The following is an 18,169-nucleotide window of genomic DNA, read 5'->3' as shown; positions in this document are numbered from 1 at the left end:
GATGCCACCGATGCAGCATAAACCAGGCGAGCTGGGCCCTGCTGAGGAGCAGAGATTGAAAAGGGTTTACAGTTGGCTGAATAATAATCCCTCCCTTCAGCCCAGGAGGAGAACACACAAAAACATCAAATTATTGCATAAAAGAATGTCTTCCCTCTCCTGCTGAAAGCTGGAGAGCAGGGAAGGAAGTGCTCAAGCAACATGAACTCTTTTTTTCCCTTTGTTAACGACGAAGGTATAAAAATCTTACCAAAAGAGAATTAAATACCTGGTTGGGCTCATTCAACAACCAGCCAAAGGTTTTGATCCCAAAGGCAGCTTCATGGGCAGACACATCCAGACAGGTGACAGGCTGGCCATAGACAGAGTGCAGGATTTTGCCAGGATCTTCTGCTTTCAGGAGATACACAATGTCCTCTGCAGCTGCCACTGCCACTGGGCTCCCCGTAACATCTGGAACCAGATTAAGGAAGCTGACCTGAAAAGAGCAGACTTTTTATTTTTAATACATCACAAATTCTTCTATATTATCACTGCCACTGGCTGAACTGAGCAAACTACCCATGTGTTATGTCCTGTGTCATCCCAATTATGGGTTAACTTCAGACAAAGACCGAGAATCAATTTTACTTCTGAATTTCTGCAAGTTTAGCTCCTATGATGAAATTCAGCTCACAGTCTTTAGAATGAGTCCATTAAAAAAAACCACACCTAATCAGAGCACATTACAATAAAACATCCCAAAATGTCACATCAGAGAAAGGAGCAAAACTTAACACACTCATCAGCTGAAGGACAGAGAAGCCACAGATTAAAGCACACAAAGGAAATATTGTGGCTGGAATGTGAATAAGGTGCTCCAGAAGAGGAAACACATCGATACAACTCACATGGAATTGGAACAGTTGATGTTTACCCTGCAATCATGTAGGGTTACCCTATAACAGAGACATCACATCCCTCTAGGACAGCCCAAATGCCAGCTCCCAAATCCTCTGTCACGAGACCATGAGGATGTTGCTCTTCCCATTTCAGTAAATAATGAAGATACAGCTGAAAAGTCTCACCGTGGGAAGGGTTTAAACTCCTGAACAGTTGATTTCTAACCCAGTCTTGGAAGATAGTGTGGAATCTGTGTGTCCCACAGGACAAACTGACTTGTCACAGCAAGCAAGATCCAAAAAATGGATTCAACTACAGTGGTGGTTTTACTGGAAAACCTCTTAAATCAACAAAATCCCCAAATATTTTAAGCACTGCAAGGCTGACTTAGCTTTGGAAGAGGGGATTAATCAGGGGTGGTTTAAATCCCTTCACACTCCTTAGCTGTGCACTCAGCTTCCTGCAATGGCAGAGGGGCTGCAGTACTCAATTATTCCCCTGCACTTCCTTCCCCTACCAAAGAAAAGTTGGTACTCTGAGACACAATAAAACTTGAGAGAACGGGACAGCTTTTGATTTTTAATTAAAACAGTCTCAAAAACTTCAGTTGACAGAAGGTGCAACCCGAAGAGTTCCAGCTTCACAAGTGATACTATTAGCTCTCCTGCAATATCCTGCCTCAGAATTAATCAGACAGAGCTGATCTGGAATGAGACCTGGAGCTTCAGCTCCAATTCTATGCGAGAAAACTGATTTACAAAATGAGCCAACCTAATGTTGACAGGGGAAAAAAAAAAAAAATAATTAAAGCCAGCCAACCTCCTGCACCATATGGACTCGGGTTCATTTTCACTCATAGCCTAAGCCAGCATTTCACCCTTGCTCTTCAGTGCTGAAAGGCTCATCCATTAACCTGCTCCAAAGCCAGAACCCTCAGCTGATAAGGCTGTTCTCTAGTTCAGGAAGAGTTCTACAAGACCCCTCTTAGCTTGCACCAGAAAGAATCACTGGATCAGGAGCTCCTGGAGGGAAGCTGAGCAGGCTGGGGACTCACCAGTTTCTGGATTTCAAAGGTTGCTGTGGTTTGCCAGAACCCTCTGTCCTCGGGGGTTTCCACCTTGACCTCGAAGCCCGACGCCGTGGCCACGGCTGAGCCCTCCGGCCCCAGGGCCAGGGCCTGGATCCTCTGGTTGTGCTGGTAATGATGGATTGGCCCCCGCCCCAGCAGCAGGTTCCAAACGCTGACAGTTCCTGGGCACCAAAAAAGAACCAGTGGGGGTCATCTCAGGACTTAACGAGGCTTTCCCACAGCATTTAAAGGGGTGAGTTCAAATCCATGGCCTGAAAAAAAGGGAATGTACAGAGAGGAGACTGCAGGGCAGGGAAGCAGAACTTTGGGATGCTGTGCTGCCTCTGAGCCACAAAACAGGTTCAGGGGAAACTGTATGTGCTCTGGCCTTAAGCTGAAGGTTTAGAGCAGTTTTCTGAGGAAGAAATTCTTCCCTGGGAGGGTGGGGAGGCCCTGGCACAGGTTGCCCAGAGAAGCTGTGGCTGCCCCTGGATCCCTGGAAGTGTCCAAGGCCAGGTTGGACGGGGCTTGGAGCAACCTGGGATAATGGGAGGTGTCCCTGCCCATGGCAGGGGGTGGGATGAGATGAGCTTCAAGGTCCCTTCCCACTCAAACCATCCCATGAATCTCTGATTCCAGGCTCTGTTGCTCTCTGTGATTCCCTAATTTTTGACTTTCCAATAACAGGATCTACCCTGAGGAAGACTCCTTGATTTCCCTCACATTTCCATGTTTGGAGAAGATCAGAATAAACAGCCACCCAAATTTTTGTTCTACTACAAACACACCCTCAAGTACCACAAAAAACCACCAAGGGCAGACCCACGCTCAAATTTAAGTCACTTTGCTTTGCACCCAGAAAAGTTTTAAAAGTGAGGAATCCGAAGCTCTGCACGCACAGGTCAGGGATTTTAACACCATTTTCAACAGTTTACAACCAGCAGCAAAACTCCTCATCCTGATGCTGTGGGAAAACAGAAAATGCAGAAGAACTGGTGGCACGTGGTGTGATTTTGGGGGCTGTCCTGTGCAGGGCCAGGAGCTCGACTCGATGGTCCTTGGGGGTCCCTTCCAGCTCAAGAGATTCTGTGATTCAAAAAGAGTACAAATCCCAAAGGATACAGGAGTGAAGTCAAAACACAACATATTTCTGATGGCATTTTTCCCAGCAGGGACCCCCCATATTCTATTTAAAATGCTGCTGCATTAAAGCCATAATCTGAGTAAGAGCAACCCGAGGCAGTTCGGAGCGGATGAGGGAACAGAAGGGCTGGGTGGAACTGGAGCCTTCTGGGCCACCTTTGCACTGAATTAAGGGAGAAGCAATCTTGAGGAAGGGCTGGAGAAGCCTTCCCTCGACTCAGGCATTAATGATGAAATGATTAATGGCAGCTCTTCCTTCAAAGGAGACATAAAAGCCCCGACAGGCAGCTGGGGATGGGCACCGATGCCAGTGTGCAAACACCCCCCCCAGTCCCAGAGGAGGTGAAGCAAGAGTGTGGTAATGAAACTGCACATAGTGAAATGGTATCTAAATGAGTTTAAATTGATTTATGCTCGCTTTTGTAAAGATTATTTGGTATCTGGAAAGTGCTACCGATGTGAAATAATGCAGATAATCCTTAAGATCCCTGTCTAATGGCACTCCCCCTGAATATTTATGTTCCTCACCATGGGAATGAGCACCATAATGGGGACCATTTTTGTTTTATTAGGGATGAATATTTAAATTAATCTGCTATTTGCCTAAACAATTAGCTGCCTCTGTTTGTTTACACAAAGCCAAAACTGCAATTAGGCTTCCATCAAAAAGATAAGTCCCGACTAAAACTGTCCCGATGGAGCCGTAAGGGCTCGGAGCAGAACTTCCCAAAATTACTTCTTAGCATAATGGTAATTATGTTAATTGCTTGAAAGGTAAATAACTGCTGAACTGGGTTGGAAAACCAGACTGGGAGCTTGTATTGCTCCCACTTAGCCTAAAACCAGTTAACAAATCCAAATGGGCAGCACAGGCTCCCTCCCCTCTGCAGCACGACTGAGGCACCTCCCGGCCTGCCCTAAAACAAAGTCTCATCTCCAGGATAGAAAAAGGGGAGAAAACAGGTCAGAAACAGAGAGATCAACCCCTATCAGTGATAAAACCCTGTGGGGATCTCAGATCATGGATGTCAGACCTGGAATTTCTGGGCAGCCCATGGGTATCCCTGCCAAGCTCCTCCAGGCTGGAGGATTTTCAGTTTTGGTTTTGTAGAATATTTATCCCAGTTAAAAACCACTTTTCTGAGGGGGGAAAAAAGATGTTGATTTGCTTTCAGTGAAGCCTTTTGTTTACAAACATCTGTGATGAGCATTTCGCTGTTTTCAGCGGTGTATTAAAGGATGAAAGTTCTGGAAAATGCAAAAAAACCCCCCACATTGAAGTCAAAGAACCCTCTTCTGACCACAGGAGCAAACTGGGAAACCCAGAATTCAGAGTTCTGCTCTCTAATTTTGGGTAACAAGTCATTATTATTATTATTATTACTATTATTATTATTACTGCATGTCAAACATCACAAAAAGAGACAACGGTGGAAATGGCTCCTGCAATAATAAAATGGTTTCAAGACGGGTATTTTTGGTTGCAACCAGATGTTCAATAGCAAAATCTGTCCAAAATAGCACAAAATGTTATCAGGCAAGCACAGTGTGTGCAAAATCTGACACACAACATGGTGGAAACATCCCTGGTAATACCAAAAACCCGAGTGACAAATTCACATGTAATGAAGGAGTAAAAAGGAAAGTTTGTGGGATATCCTGAGTTGGAAGGGACTGACAAGGATCATCGAGTCCAACTCCTGCATGAGAGCAGGAAAACATTATCCAGCTTTCCACAGAAAAAGCACCACTCCACGGGATTTATCAAGAGGTAAAGCTACAGGTGCTACTCAGAATATTCTGCATTTCACTGCAGACACAGCCACATGTATTTATGAGCACACCAGGCTCTGCACCAGTCCATCACGTTTGTGTAAGAGCAAAAAAAACCCTCCACGTGACAGTTTAAAGTTATTAGTGTGGCAACATCAAAGAAATCAGGGCTAAGATTTACCAGTCAGATGAGATCACTGCTCTCCACAGTCCCTGTTCCTGCCTCCAGCACTTCATTTCCAAGGTAATTTCTCTGCTAAGGTGAAGTTCAGGTTGCAAACATTCACTGTCCCTTTATTTTTTTAGCACTGAAGCCTCAGAAGTGTTAGGAAGTCACTAAGTCAGGATCAGCAGTGTTGCCACAGCTCACTAAAATCTGTGGTTGTTCCAACTGAACTCCAACAATAACTCCCCAGAACGATTCAGGCTTTCCAGCTCGCTTAGATTTGGTCTTGGCTCAAGGAGACAAGGCAGTGCAACCACTGACACTTGACAGTCACTGCACCAGCCTTGTTGTTTATCCCTCTGTGTCCCAGATCAGACAAAGAATTCAACTTCTAATCCAATATATTGCTGAACTGTGGCCTGATGAAAGGTCCATTTATTGCAATTCGCTCCAGATTGGAAAGTATTTGGATAAAACACTGACCATGAGCCTGCTGACCCTCACAAAGTGCACTGTTGATCCTGACTGAACTCCAAACTTTACTCCAAATTTAGGAGGTATCAGCCTCTTGCTGTATCAAAGGTGGATGGCTGGAGGCTCTTCTCTCTCCACGAGTCTCCTCTTTGCAGCTGGGAGCCCAAAAGACATCCTCCAAGCTGCTTTTTTACATCTATTTTCACGTAGTGCAGGCAACACACTTACCACAGAATCAATAATAATAATAATAAAAAAAAAAGTATTTCTTTTCCTAGAAAATCCTCTAATCCTCCGTCGGGGAGGAGAGGCAGCACAAACACAGAGGCAAACAGAGTGAAATCTCATTTGTAAATATTACAGTGGCTGTGTTTGGCAGGGCAATAGAGGCCCCTCAGAGCTCCTCCTGAGCTGGGCACAGCAGAGGAGAGGTGCCCACCTGGGCTCCCTGCTCAGGGAGGGAGGGAGGCAAGGCTGGATCTCGGGGTGGAACATCCCAGCCCTGACCCTCATGACCCGTTGCATCAGCTCTTCCACATTAAGACAGGCATTTGCTGTCAGCTAGTGGCTGCTGTCAGCCTTGGGAAAGATGTAAAGCAGTTTACATGTGTATTATCTGAAAAAAAAAAACCAAAACCAAACACAAAGAAAAATAAGCAAAGACACGATTTTGTCGGTGCTGGAGCAGGGAATCCAAATCTGCTCATGGTTTTCACTTCAGCTTCTAATCACAGCTCTGTGGGAAGGCCAGAAGCTGCTTAATTCACATCACCTCCACGTTGTTCCTGTTTGAGAGTTGTGGTTTTGCCCTTTCTAACTTCATTTAAATGAAATAAAACTCTTTTTTGCCTTTTGAAAACACCTGGGAGTTGGACTCGATCCTTGTGGGTCCCTTCCAACTCAAGGTATTTTTTGACTTTATGACTCCTTACAGGAGGGTTTTTCCTTCAAACTGAGAAGGTGAATTTATCTCCTCATATTTTTCAGGCATATCATGAGCCTAAGAAGTACAAACAGTAAAAGAACTGAGGTGGAAATGAGCACCAGCCCGGAGTATCAAAACTTCTTGTGAATTTTGAGTTTTTCCCCAACCATTTCTAGTCAGAGGATTCACTTTACCCTCAGCAGATCTTTGGAGTTCCTTAACTAACTTTTTACATTTTATTTTGACTTCCAGCAGGTGCTTATGAGAGATCAGACCCCTGTGATAAGTCTTGTCCTCACATCACCATTACCACACCGTTTTCCTCCCAGTGTTGCCAGGTTTTATCTCCACCCCCCTCCTCACAGGGATTTCCACCCTGGACAGCCCCTCAGAGAAAGTACAGGCAAGACAGAGAGTATTTCATTCCCAACTTGGGGATGCAAGAGGCAGAATTCCCATGACTGTGGTGGGAAATCACACACCACCTACCCAAACCACATGTTTGCACCCACAGCCACCTATATCCAACGGGAATAAAGATCCTGCAGTGTCCCTCACTTCTCCCTTCCTCTGAGCCAGTCTGTCCCTGCTCCTGCTCTCCTAGGGCATGTCCTGCCACCAAACCCACCACTCCACTTCTTGCAAAGAGGGCACAGAAGGGACAACACCCCCCAGGCAGCTTTGAGGGCACCAGAATGGACAAGACAGCAGGTTTCCAGAAGTCCCAAAAAGGAGCAGTGCCAAAATTCCCCTCCTGGAGCCTGCCAGCAAGCAGGAGCACTGCTGATCCCACAGCAGCCACCTTCCTGTGCTCCATGGAGCTGCCCTGCAGCTTGGGAAGGACCACCAAGCCCTGCCAGTGGGTCTCCAAGCACTCCACAAAAGGCAGCAAGTGGGGCACCTCCCTGCTGTGCCTACATGAGGACGGACACGGTGTTTAAAGGGAAGAATCCAAAAAGGATGTTCTCTTGCTGCAGCACATTGTTCCCCAGTCAAACTATGAAACTCCAGAGCGCAGGGGGGAGAGCCATGGCTAAAGCAGACTGCTGTTTCCCAAAAGCTGTGGCTCCCAGCCAAAGCCAGGCAAGCATGGAGCAGATGGAGTCCTGGCAAGGCCTCTCCTGTCCCTGCATTAGCAGCATCTGCTCATTACCCAGAACCCTCGCCTGCTTTATCTAATGCTCCAGGAAAAAGCATTTTGATTTGATTCATTTCAGTTCGGTAACGTGCAACACAATTAGTGGTAAAATCAAACTGGAGGGCTGCCAGTGCTGACAATAGGAAACAAGGCAGAAGAAATATGAGGCCAGTGGGTTGGAATTCAAAAATCACAACTGTGGATCGAGTTGCCAAGTCCCGTTGCCCCAGGTGTACATCCAGTGCCCCCGCTGAGCGCTGGCACGGGCACGGGGAACTTCATTTGCTCCCCATCCATTTCCCTCTCATTTCCCTCTCCTTGCAGCTTGTTTCTTGCAGGTTGGCACCGCCAGAAACGCTCAGGAGCCCCAAAATTCCGCTTTTCCTTAGCGGAGTTACAAGCCCCTTTGGATGCGGGCATCCCGGCAAGGCAGAGCCTTCTCCTTGCTCCACTTCCCGTGCCTTGGGAAGTGTTTGCTGCTGGGGAAGAGGCAAAGCAGGGCTGTGAGGCAGGCATGGGGTGAGCAGGATCTGCCTGAGCTCTTCCCTGTGATCGGGTGCCAAGGACATCTCTGCGTGAGCTCTGCTGAACTGGGAGAAGCTGATGTTATCGGGACGAGTCTGGGAGCCAGGGATTCGACAGGGAAAGTCTAGACTGTGCCTGACAGCACCACCTCCAACACTACCAGATGGTTTCTCTGTGCTAGTCAAACTTACAAACAAAGAGAAAAAAGGGGAGCTGGAAAAGTACAACAAAGAACAATCAAACACATTATCTTCAAAGTCGTCCTCGCCCTCCCCGAATTCAAAACAACTCCCTCCACCAAATTGTAAATATGTGCTTCCAGCTTGCAGTTAGTAAACATTTCTAAAATGAGGCTTTAGAATTCCCTATTCCCATAGAAACTAATCTATTCTGACCAGGCTCCTCGAATCAGAGTCACTGCCATATCATGGAGCCTATTAAAATTTCTACCCAGAAGAAGAAAGGACGCCGAGCTTTATGCAAACTAGTTCAGTCACAGCGCTGACAACGAGGAGTATGACAGGCAAAAAAACCCAGACAAATTATTAGATTAGGCAGTGGGAAACTAGAAAACAAACAAAAGACCCTCTGCTAGTTGTTGTTTGGCAGACTGGACAAAAAGCCATCATTTTAAACTATCACTGTGTCATAATTCCTGTGACTCGAGTAAATAATCTTAGATGAGCGACACCAGATCTGCTGTTGTCAGAAAGTGTGGAAAAATCAACAATTTTTAGCACAGAAAACCATTCTAACGTGATCCAAGCTAGAAACACAGCTAAGGATGCTGATGATCTTAAAACACATACAGCATTTAATTTACTTTTAAAATAAAATTCGGTTTGCAGTATCCATCCCTAGTTTTGTTTTCAGCTGTAGAAATGCCAGGATCAAAGGCAGTATGTGTACAAAGCTCTCTAAGTATGCTTTATTTATACCCAGGAGATATTTTAAGTGTCAAATTACAGATTTTAAAGAAAGATGACAGGAGTTGATTCTGCCTGAGCCCCTCAGCTCAGGATCCCAGTCGGTCAGCACTGTCCAAACCTGACTTTTTTTATTTGCTGTTCCCACATCCAGAAGATGTTGGTCTTTGGCTCTTCTTGTCCATTATGTAAAACCTCTGAGGATATTTAAAACAATGCATACAACCAGGATTTTACGAGGGCTTCAGTAAATATTAGGTCAAGGCTTTTATTCTCTGTATCAAAGTATATAATAACCCACCACAAACAATACTTCAGTGCATCCACACACTGAGCCAAGAGGGAGAGGGATGTGGATTAATCAGACATGCAAGTTTACCACCATTCCCATAACAAAGCTCCACAGCACCCCAAGGGAGTTTTGGACAGAGGAGAAGGCTGGTGGAAGAATATTTAATATTTTTATAGCAAAACAAGTTATTTGCTTAAGATAGCTTGGCTGGACTACAGCCTGGCACTCAAAGCTTTGTGTAGCAGCTCCAGTAGGAATTAAAGCTCAGTTTTAATGGGTGCTGTGTTCCAATGCCTCCTAATGCATTTAGGGTTATTGGCCAACTTTCTCACATAAAAGCAAGAGTGTGTGTGTGTGTGTGTGTGTGTGTGTGTGTGTGTGGATACACAGGATTACAGACACACAAAAAGCTGAGCACAGCTGCTTCATTTTTGTAAAGCCTGGTTGTTGTTTTTTTGTTTTGGTTTGGTTGGTTTTTTTTCCCTGTCTTTAATAGGGAGGAGAGTTGTGGTTCCTCACCGTCCTCGTGAGCTGCCACAGCCAGGGAGCTGTTTATCCTCACAAAGGAGACGTGTGGCCGCGGGCCAGCCTCGCCAGCGCCGGGCACGGCTTCCAGGATGGGGGCTGTGTAGTCCCAGGTGCGAGTGTCCCACAGCCTCACTTCTCCTGAGGTGTATCTGCAAAAGAAGGCTGTTACTCATCCCAAAGCATCTGACAGGTAGTGCAGGACAAGGGAGGAAGAAACAAAAGGTGTCTTAAAACCCAACACCATTTACAGCTCCTGGACTGATCCCCTGTGAACAAGCCCATCAACTTTGCTCATTTTATTCCCTTTTATTGAATGTGGCACCAAGTCTACCAAGACAGGTAAATTGGAGCCACACGACTGAGCTACCACAGGTTACCAACTCAATATTAACATGCAAGGAGAGAGGGCTCAGCAGAAAGGAGAGGAGCTGCAGAAGGGTGGAAAAAACAGTGTCTTAAAACCCAACACCATTTACAGCTCCTGGATTGATCCTCTGTGAACAAGCCCACCAACTTTGCTCATTTTACTCCCTATTTATGAATTAAAGCTACAAAGAGAGGTAAATTGGAGCTACAAGAGCCACACAACTGAGCTACCACAGGCTACCAACTCAATATTAACATGCACTGAAAGAGGGCTCAGCAGAAAGGAGAGGAGCTGCAGGAGAAGGGAGGAAGAAACAAAAGGTGTCTTAAAACCCAACACCATTTACAGCTCCTGGACTGATCCTCTGTGAACAGGCCCATCAACTTTGCACATTTTACTCCCTGTTATTGAACTAAGGCTACCAAGACAGGTAAATTGGAGCTGTGAGACCCACACAACTGAGCTACCACAGGTTACCAACTCAGTATTAACATGCACTGAAAGAGGGCTCAGCAGAAAGGAGAGGAGCTGCAGAAGGGTGGAAAAAACAGTGTCTTAAAACCCAACACCATTTACAGCTCCTGGATTGATCCTCTGTGAACAGGCCCATCAACTTTGCACATTTTACTCCCTATTTATGAATTAAAGCTACAGAGACAGGTAAATTGGAGCTACAAGAGCCACACAACTGAGCTACCACAGGTTACCAACTCAGTATTAACATGCAGTGAAAGAGGGCTCAGCAGAAAGGAGAGGAGCTGCAGGAGAAGGGAGGAAGAAACAAAAGGTGTCTTAAAACCCAACACCATTTACAGCTCCTGGACTGATCCCCTGTGAACAAGCCCATCAACTTTGCACATTTTACTCCCTATTTATGAATTAAAGCTACAAAGAGAGGTAAATTGGAGCTACAAGAGCCACACATCTGAGCTACCACAGGCTACCAACTCAGTATTAACATGCACTGAAAGAGGGCTCAGCAGAAAGGAGAGGAGCTGCAGGAGAAGGGAGGAGGAAACAAAAAATATCTTAAAACCCAACTCCATTTACAGTTCCTGGAATGATCCTCCCACTGGTCACTCCCTCTATGTACAAATCCACCCACTTTTGCTCATTTTATTCCCTTTTATTGAGTGTGGCACCAAGGCTACCAAGGCAGGTAAACTGGAGCTGTAAGAGCCACACAGCTGAGCTACCACAGGTTACCAACTCAGTATTAACATGCAAGGAGAGAGGGCTCAGCAGAAGAAAAGGTGATCAGTAACAAGCCCAAATTACATCATGGCAAAACTTCAAACTGCCTCTTTCCAGTCCTTAAAGATTTGTGACTGTGGTGGTGCCAGGGAAAGGCTGTTGAATCAGAGCATTTATCCAAGGACATACAAGCACCCACCCAACCTACTGCTCTTTATAGAAAGAAATTTCTCAATGCCTCAGCAACAGAGCAGATTTACCTATGTCTCTGAAGACTAATTAATTAATTCAACTAAGCGTTGTCTTTAAAATTGAGGCTTTTATCTTCGCAGAAGGCTCACCAAAATATCACAAAAACTGTACTTTAGCATCAGTTTGTCAATGAGAAAATGAAAAAAGAACGAAACTTCTCAGATAAAACTGAATATATCCAAATGAATGAATGTTCAGCAAGCAAGAGGTTGACTGCTCTGGGTCACCTAAGCCCACATAACATATTATTAGAGGAAAAAAAAAAACACTGCAGGCAAAACAGAGGAGAAGCTTCTTCTAGAACTGGTCAAAGACCACAGTTCAACAGCCATTTGGAACAGTTCAATAATTACTTAGATCAGTTTTGACAGAACTGTGACAACACTGTCAGAGGCTCACTCTTTTTCTGCCATAGATGATACCTGGATTCTTTTGGAAAATCAAAGGTGCTTCCTCCTCTGTCGGATTTGTTGTCACATCCTGACTTTTTGGGGGAAAAGTGTGACAAAAGAATGATTCTTACAAACCCCCAAGGTCTGGTGGTTAGGAATGGCTGTCTGGTGGTTAGGAATGAGGAAGATCAGAGAGTTATTTACACAGGAGGGGAAGGACAGTGGTTCACAAAGGTTTAGAGGGTGCTGGGCTTGCACTCAGGTACCCAGTTCCCTGGGCAGGGCCACGCTCTGGATCCAGGTGCTCTGGATCAGGTCACTCCCAACAGCTCTGGGTGAAAATGCTCCAATTTATACAACTAATTCAAGTGCCCAAGGGGGAGGTGAAACCTGTCAGGCAGAGAGACACAGGGATGCACATGAATCCTCTGCACTGCCCAGGAGGGGAGGGGAAGGGTGTCCTTGTCACCTGGTGCCTCTGCCGGGGCTTTACAGGGCAAGACAGAAGGAAATGGGAGAACAGGGTGGGACAGCACTTCTCCCTTTTCCTCCTTCTCCAGAATCCTGCTTTCCTTTCCAATTTACAGCAGCACCACTTTAAAAAAAAGGACAGATCAAGCAAGAAGCTTCCCCAAAGCAAAATGTCTCCTGTTGGATCGGACAAGCAAGTCCAGATCCGTTCACAACAAATATCTTCAGTCTGAAAAACTGGGAAGGGCTCGTTCCAATTTAAATTTGGGAGATAAAACACAACAGGGCAGGGAACTGCACGGATCTGCTGCAGTCCCCTTCAACACCAGGCACACAAGACATTCTGGAAGCATTTTAATTTTGAGCTGATTTTCGTTTCCTTGTGTTAGCAGTTGGTTGGGGTCGTGTTTTCAAGCTTCTCCTAAATGCCAAGAGCAGCAGATTATTCCCAAGGGAAGCCAAAATTCTCTTGTCCCTAAGTGACCCTGAGAAGTGAATTTCGAGGGAGACATAAAATACTGGTAGAATTGACAGAACTGACAGAATGTTTGTTGTCATCCCTAAGTAAATAAGGAAGAACAGCATCTCCTCCTAGTGTAGCTCTCACATAGTCCAGTCAAGGGATATATAGATATATTTCTTATTTATAAAAGGAAGACTGAGATGGAGAAGACAATGCCAAGAATAGAGGAGAGGCACAGGGCTGGATAATCCCCTGAGCTCACTCCATCTGGGTTCCCTACACAGCACAGAACACGAGGGATCCAGGGCTCAGGACACTCTACCAAGCACAAAAAATAATGCTGCAATTCTGGGATTAAAAATCCAACACCACAGCACCACGGTAAATGCTTAAATTAATTTTATCTCAGAATTCAACCATGTCAAAACTTAGTTTTGAGCTGTTCTTTGCTCATGAAGAACCACCTGTAGGCTGAGCTCAAGCTGGAACAGAACCAAACGCTTCTGCCCAGCAGTTTGACATCAATTTGACCCAAATTCTGACGTGCTGCTGCTGGGACCTGGCTCTGCTCAGGGGGCTCTGCATCAGCCCACCCTGCAGCCCCCTCATCCTCACTCCTCTGTCTCCCAAGATGAGCACGTGCTGGAGAGCTCTCACTTCTGAACCATGAAACCACTCTGCTCTCCCACCTGCAGCCAGGCCCTGTGAACACACGAGCTCGTCCCAGCACCCAGGGGTGCTCCAGGGGGTTCAGATGCTGCAGAACGACCCAGGACAGGGTCCTGGACACGGTGCTCCCTCCAGTTCTGTCATGGCAGAGAACAGGGAGCACTGTCTGTGCTTGTCCCAGCACCCAGGGGTGCTCCAGGGGGTTCAGATGCTGCAGAACAACCCATAACAGGGTGCTCCCTCCATTTCTGTCGTGGCACAGAACAGGGAGCAGTGTCTGTGCCAGGAGAACCCTGCAAGCACCCAAACCTACCTTCAGGTGTCTGTCCAGCAATCCCAGCACTCCCAGCACAGGACAAGTGCTCTGTGTTCCTCAGGACTAAACCTTCACTGCCCCATCCTTCCTGCATCCCTCTTACTCCATTTCCCACTCCACACCACCATTCCCACCCTTCCCAGCCAATCCCTCAAGGATTTGGAGGGGTGTCACAAGACCATGCTGGAAACATGAGTGGAGATCTAGGACTGGGCAGGGGACCAGTGCTGGGAAAATGGGAGACACAAACTATCTCCCCACGGGCCCCTTTCCAGCACACACTGGGACTGGACCAGCACTGACCTGGAATGTTTTCAAACCCAGGTGAATCCAGTTCAGAACTAAGAAAATCTGATGGTTCAACTCCCCCAGCTTTTAATGCTGCTGTAAAGAGCAGCACACTTTCAATTTGTAACCACAACAAAAGGCTTTTAAACTATTAAAGCGTTGCCTTGCTGTAAAAATAAATAAATAAATAAATAAAAAGGCTGCTCTATGGCAGATAATTGGCAAATCTGCCCTGTCAGTGTAGATGGCTGGGGAGAAGAACATGCTGCACTTCACAGAGCCTGTTTCTAGGTAATTTCAGGATTTCTATTCATTTCTATCACAACTTTTACATTTTGCCCTGAAAATCTCTTTTGGATTACTCAATGAAATAACCACAGATGCAAGCCTTCTGCCCAAGAACATGCACAGTACTCCAAACCCATTCACTCACTGATATTTCTACCAGGATGGTTATGAAATGCTCACTTAGCTCTCTGCTGGAGTGAAAAAGAAAACCCCAAACAACTCAAAACTCCCTTCCTGTTTAATCCAACAATGAATACACTATTTGCTCTGATACCAACAGCACTCAGCTGCTGTGTTTTCCCCCTGACAGGTGCCATGAGATGGTTATTGCAGTGGCAGGTAAATACTTCAATATCTCACATAAGACACTTGCACTGAGAAAACCCAACAAACCAACCCCAAAACCTAAAATAAGCCAACAGAAGAGACCACACCTGCTTTACTTCATTTCGAGGGCTGTTCCAAGTCTTGCTCTCCTGAGCACAACAGGGAGCAACAAGAAGACTGTTTTGCTTCCAACCCCAAATCCCCCCTCTCCCGATCCCCCTTCCCCGGAGTTCCATCCGCGCCACGCCTGGCGCTCAGCTCTGGGTCTTTGTCCTCCTCACAGGCACAGTTATCCCTCTCTGATGTTCAACAGAGACTCTCCACACAAATAACTCAGCTTCTCTGAGGGACTCACGCTCCCCTTTGCCCTTGTTCTTTGGAATATTTCGGTATATACACATGAGAAAGACAAGAGTTGTATTTTTCTAAATATACTCCTCCTCAAGAACAAGCCAGCACTGTAATTCTGGACAGATATGTCTATAGCTGTCAAAATTAGCCTGGAAATTCAGCTTAAGCTTTACAGACATGCATAAAAACCTTGCTGGGATGGAGCAACCCTAGATGGAATGCACATGGCAGAGAGAAACGGGGAAAGAATTAAATTCGTGTGTTATCTACAAACGAACTATAATAAAAATACCTCCTGACTAATCAAAAGCATTTTGACTACTTTTTCCTGGCAGTAATGCCATAATGAGATGAACATTTTCCCCGTGCCCTCTCCTGTGAGTGGAAGCAGAAGGAGCTGGGGGTTAAAAGCTGCTGCTGTCCCCGGGAAGCAGGTGGTGGAGTGTGGAGCACATGTGGGAGGGAGCGGAGAGGGAGGCTGGGCACGGCTCTAATGAAGTGGTGCTGAAGAGGCAGACGATTTCATAAGGAGAAAAACATCAGGAAACTGGTCAAAACACAGAATCTCATCTGAAAAAGCTCAACTGTGTTGGATGGCACAAGCCAGAACGAATCTGGGGAAGAGGAGGAGGGGGACGCTGATCTCTCTCCAGAGCCCCAGATGTCTTTATCGTTGCCTAATGACAATTATACTCAACCAATTAAGACACTGCTATCACAGTTGCATTGTTAGGAAGCCTTTGGCCCTGAGTGTTGATGGCTGTCTAATTAGTGTTTGTGCAAAGTACAACTGCAACTAATACATAAACTGACAAATACACAAAAGAAAAACTGTTAACGGGAACATTTTCCAAACAGTCGAGGCTCTGCTCATTGGGTCCATGGCAGCAGCAAAGACAAACTGCTTTCCTTCATGGCTCCTGTACTGCTGGCACTGCAGAATTTCACTTCAAACGGCAGGTCAGAGGGACCATCCCTGGGTTTCTGCTGGAACAGGATGCTGGGGTCAGGCAGTTTTGTTGGCTGCACCCCTCCAGGGCCGGTCTCACCACCCCACGTCGGGCTGAGCACCAAAGCCCTCGGATGAGACACCTCAGAAATCAGATTGTGCTTTTCCCCCCACGTTTTCTCTAAAGAATTTGCAGCGGGGAAAAAGGGGGATGGAGAGAGAAACCCCTTTGTTTCACAGTCAGGTTTGCTTTCCAGAAGGCAAAGTCTGTTCGGTTTCCAGATACCTGCGGTGATCAACAAACCCAAAAAAAAAAAACCCCCAACAACTTTGTTTCAGGCAGTCAGCGACCATCTGTTAATACTCAAAAGATCTTATTATGAAGTCCTTACAATGTCAATGCATTTTATTGAAGTCAGTAGGAATCTTGCTCAAGTAACAGTCTCCAGCCCCAGCCCTGTTTAAACGGGTGCCTGTTGATAAGCAAGTAAAATAATGAGTATTTTGCATTGTCTTGCTGCAACGAGCACCTCAGAGCTTTCATCCTGACGCCACCAAAAGCAACCCAGCAGCCCTTCCTGTGGTTAATTAAGGTATCCAGCCAGTGCCCCCCTCAGCAGGCTCACGAATAAGGTCCAATTAAACATGCAAACCCAAGTCCAACTGCCTTTAAGTTGGTTCAAATTGCTCCTCAGCTTCATCTTCCCTCTAAGGCTCAAGTGAAGGCAGTGGTAACTCAGAAGGTTCAATAGCAAAACACCTCTTCATCAAGAAAAGTTGGGAAGTGCCTCAATCACCACCAAAAATAGTGACATTAAATATCAATCAATTATATTTATATCAATTAAATATAAGTAGGACTTTTTTTTAATACTGTTCTGAAGTGAGGGATAATGATGGACTGCTCAGGGTGAGGTGCCTCCCAGAGTAAAACTGGATTATACAGGTCAAAATTCCCAAGCCTTCCTGCCCTCATTTCCAGATTTTCATTCCAGTTATTTGGATACACTGGTTTTGCCACAGGTAGCTTGGCTAAGGGATCCCTGGAGGGAAGGATTCAGGAAAAAACAGTCCAGTGGCAGAGATGGAGTAAAGAAATACTTTACCCAGCAGAAAGGAACACAAATAGAACACAATGACCAAAAATGAAATACAAATGGAATAGCAAAGAGGACATTTTCTGCTACTTTATGGTTTTATTATTTATCACTTATTATGCTATTTCATGGTGCAGCAGAAAGCTACACCAGAAAATACAAGAAAAACCAGACGGGGTTAAAAACCAAACCCAGGGTTTTAAACAATCCTAACGCTGGGAGAAGAACGGGGAGAGGGAAATTCATCTCCCTGATCCCATCCCAACGTTATTTTGGGTTGCTGGAGACACGAGGGCAGCTGTGACACAAGTGACTAGCGGGGACCAAAATGGATCTGGAAAGATTTGGCACGCAGGGAGCCCGTTCTGAGCATCCCTGTGAGCAGTTCCCAGACTCCTCTGCCGGGAACTCGACTTCCCAATTCATCAACCCACGTCCATCTGGGGCCCACTCCCAGAAGCTGAGCTCCAGAGAGTTGACACCTTCCTTCCCAAGGCCTTTTTTTAGGAAATCATGGCTCTAAAAAGCAGGGTTTTTTTTAAGGAAGTGTGTAGCCCTCCTGCAGCTTATCATTGTTATCCCTGACAAAATCACCATTTCACCACCCTAAGTACTTCTGCCTGCCTCACCTTCTGTATATTAAGGGCATGCAAATGTCCTACCAAGGGAACAGAAAGGAGCCAAAGGGTTGTATCACAGGCAAAACATTTTAATGAACGCTCACAAAAGCAGAACTTGAAGCCAAGGTGTTTCTAGTAATTCTGATTTTAAGGCAAAGAATCTCCCATCACTTAGATCAAGGCTCGCACCAGCATTAATTAAACCAGCTCCTCTACCAAGAAAACACATCACTGTGGGCACAGGAGAAGAAAAGCCTCATTTTGGGGGTCTCTGGGTACATTTT

General features: G+C 45.9%; 1 protein-coding gene across 1 annotated transcript in view; it reads right to left on the bottom strand.

The window, feature by feature from the left end:
• Positions 1–18,169, bottom strand: part of FBXW8 (F-box and WD repeat domain containing 8) — a 52,789-nt gene that overhangs the window by 18,604 nt on the left and 16,016 nt on the right. Inside the window, exons 5-7 of the mRNA XM_018081982.2 lie at positions 9,833–9,990; positions 1,937–2,133; positions 269–478 (exon numbers count right to left, since the gene is read on the bottom strand). Of these exons, the coding sequence (XP_017937471.2) occupies positions 269–478; positions 1,937–2,133; positions 9,833–9,990 (565 nt within the window). The remainder of the gene's footprint in view (positions 1–268; positions 479–1,936; positions 2,134–9,832; positions 9,991–18,169) is intronic.

The sequence above is a fragment of the Manacus vitellinus genome, unplaced genomic scaffold (genome assembly GCF_001715985.3).
Source record: "Manacus vitellinus isolate BGI_N305 unplaced genomic scaffold, ASM171598v3 scaffold_58_pilon, whole genome shotgun sequence".
Taxonomy (NCBI): Eukaryota; Metazoa; Chordata; class Aves; order Passeriformes; family Pipridae; genus Manacus; species Manacus vitellinus.
Note: the sequence above shows the minus strand (reverse complement) of the source record. Positions and strands in the feature narration are given on the sequence as shown.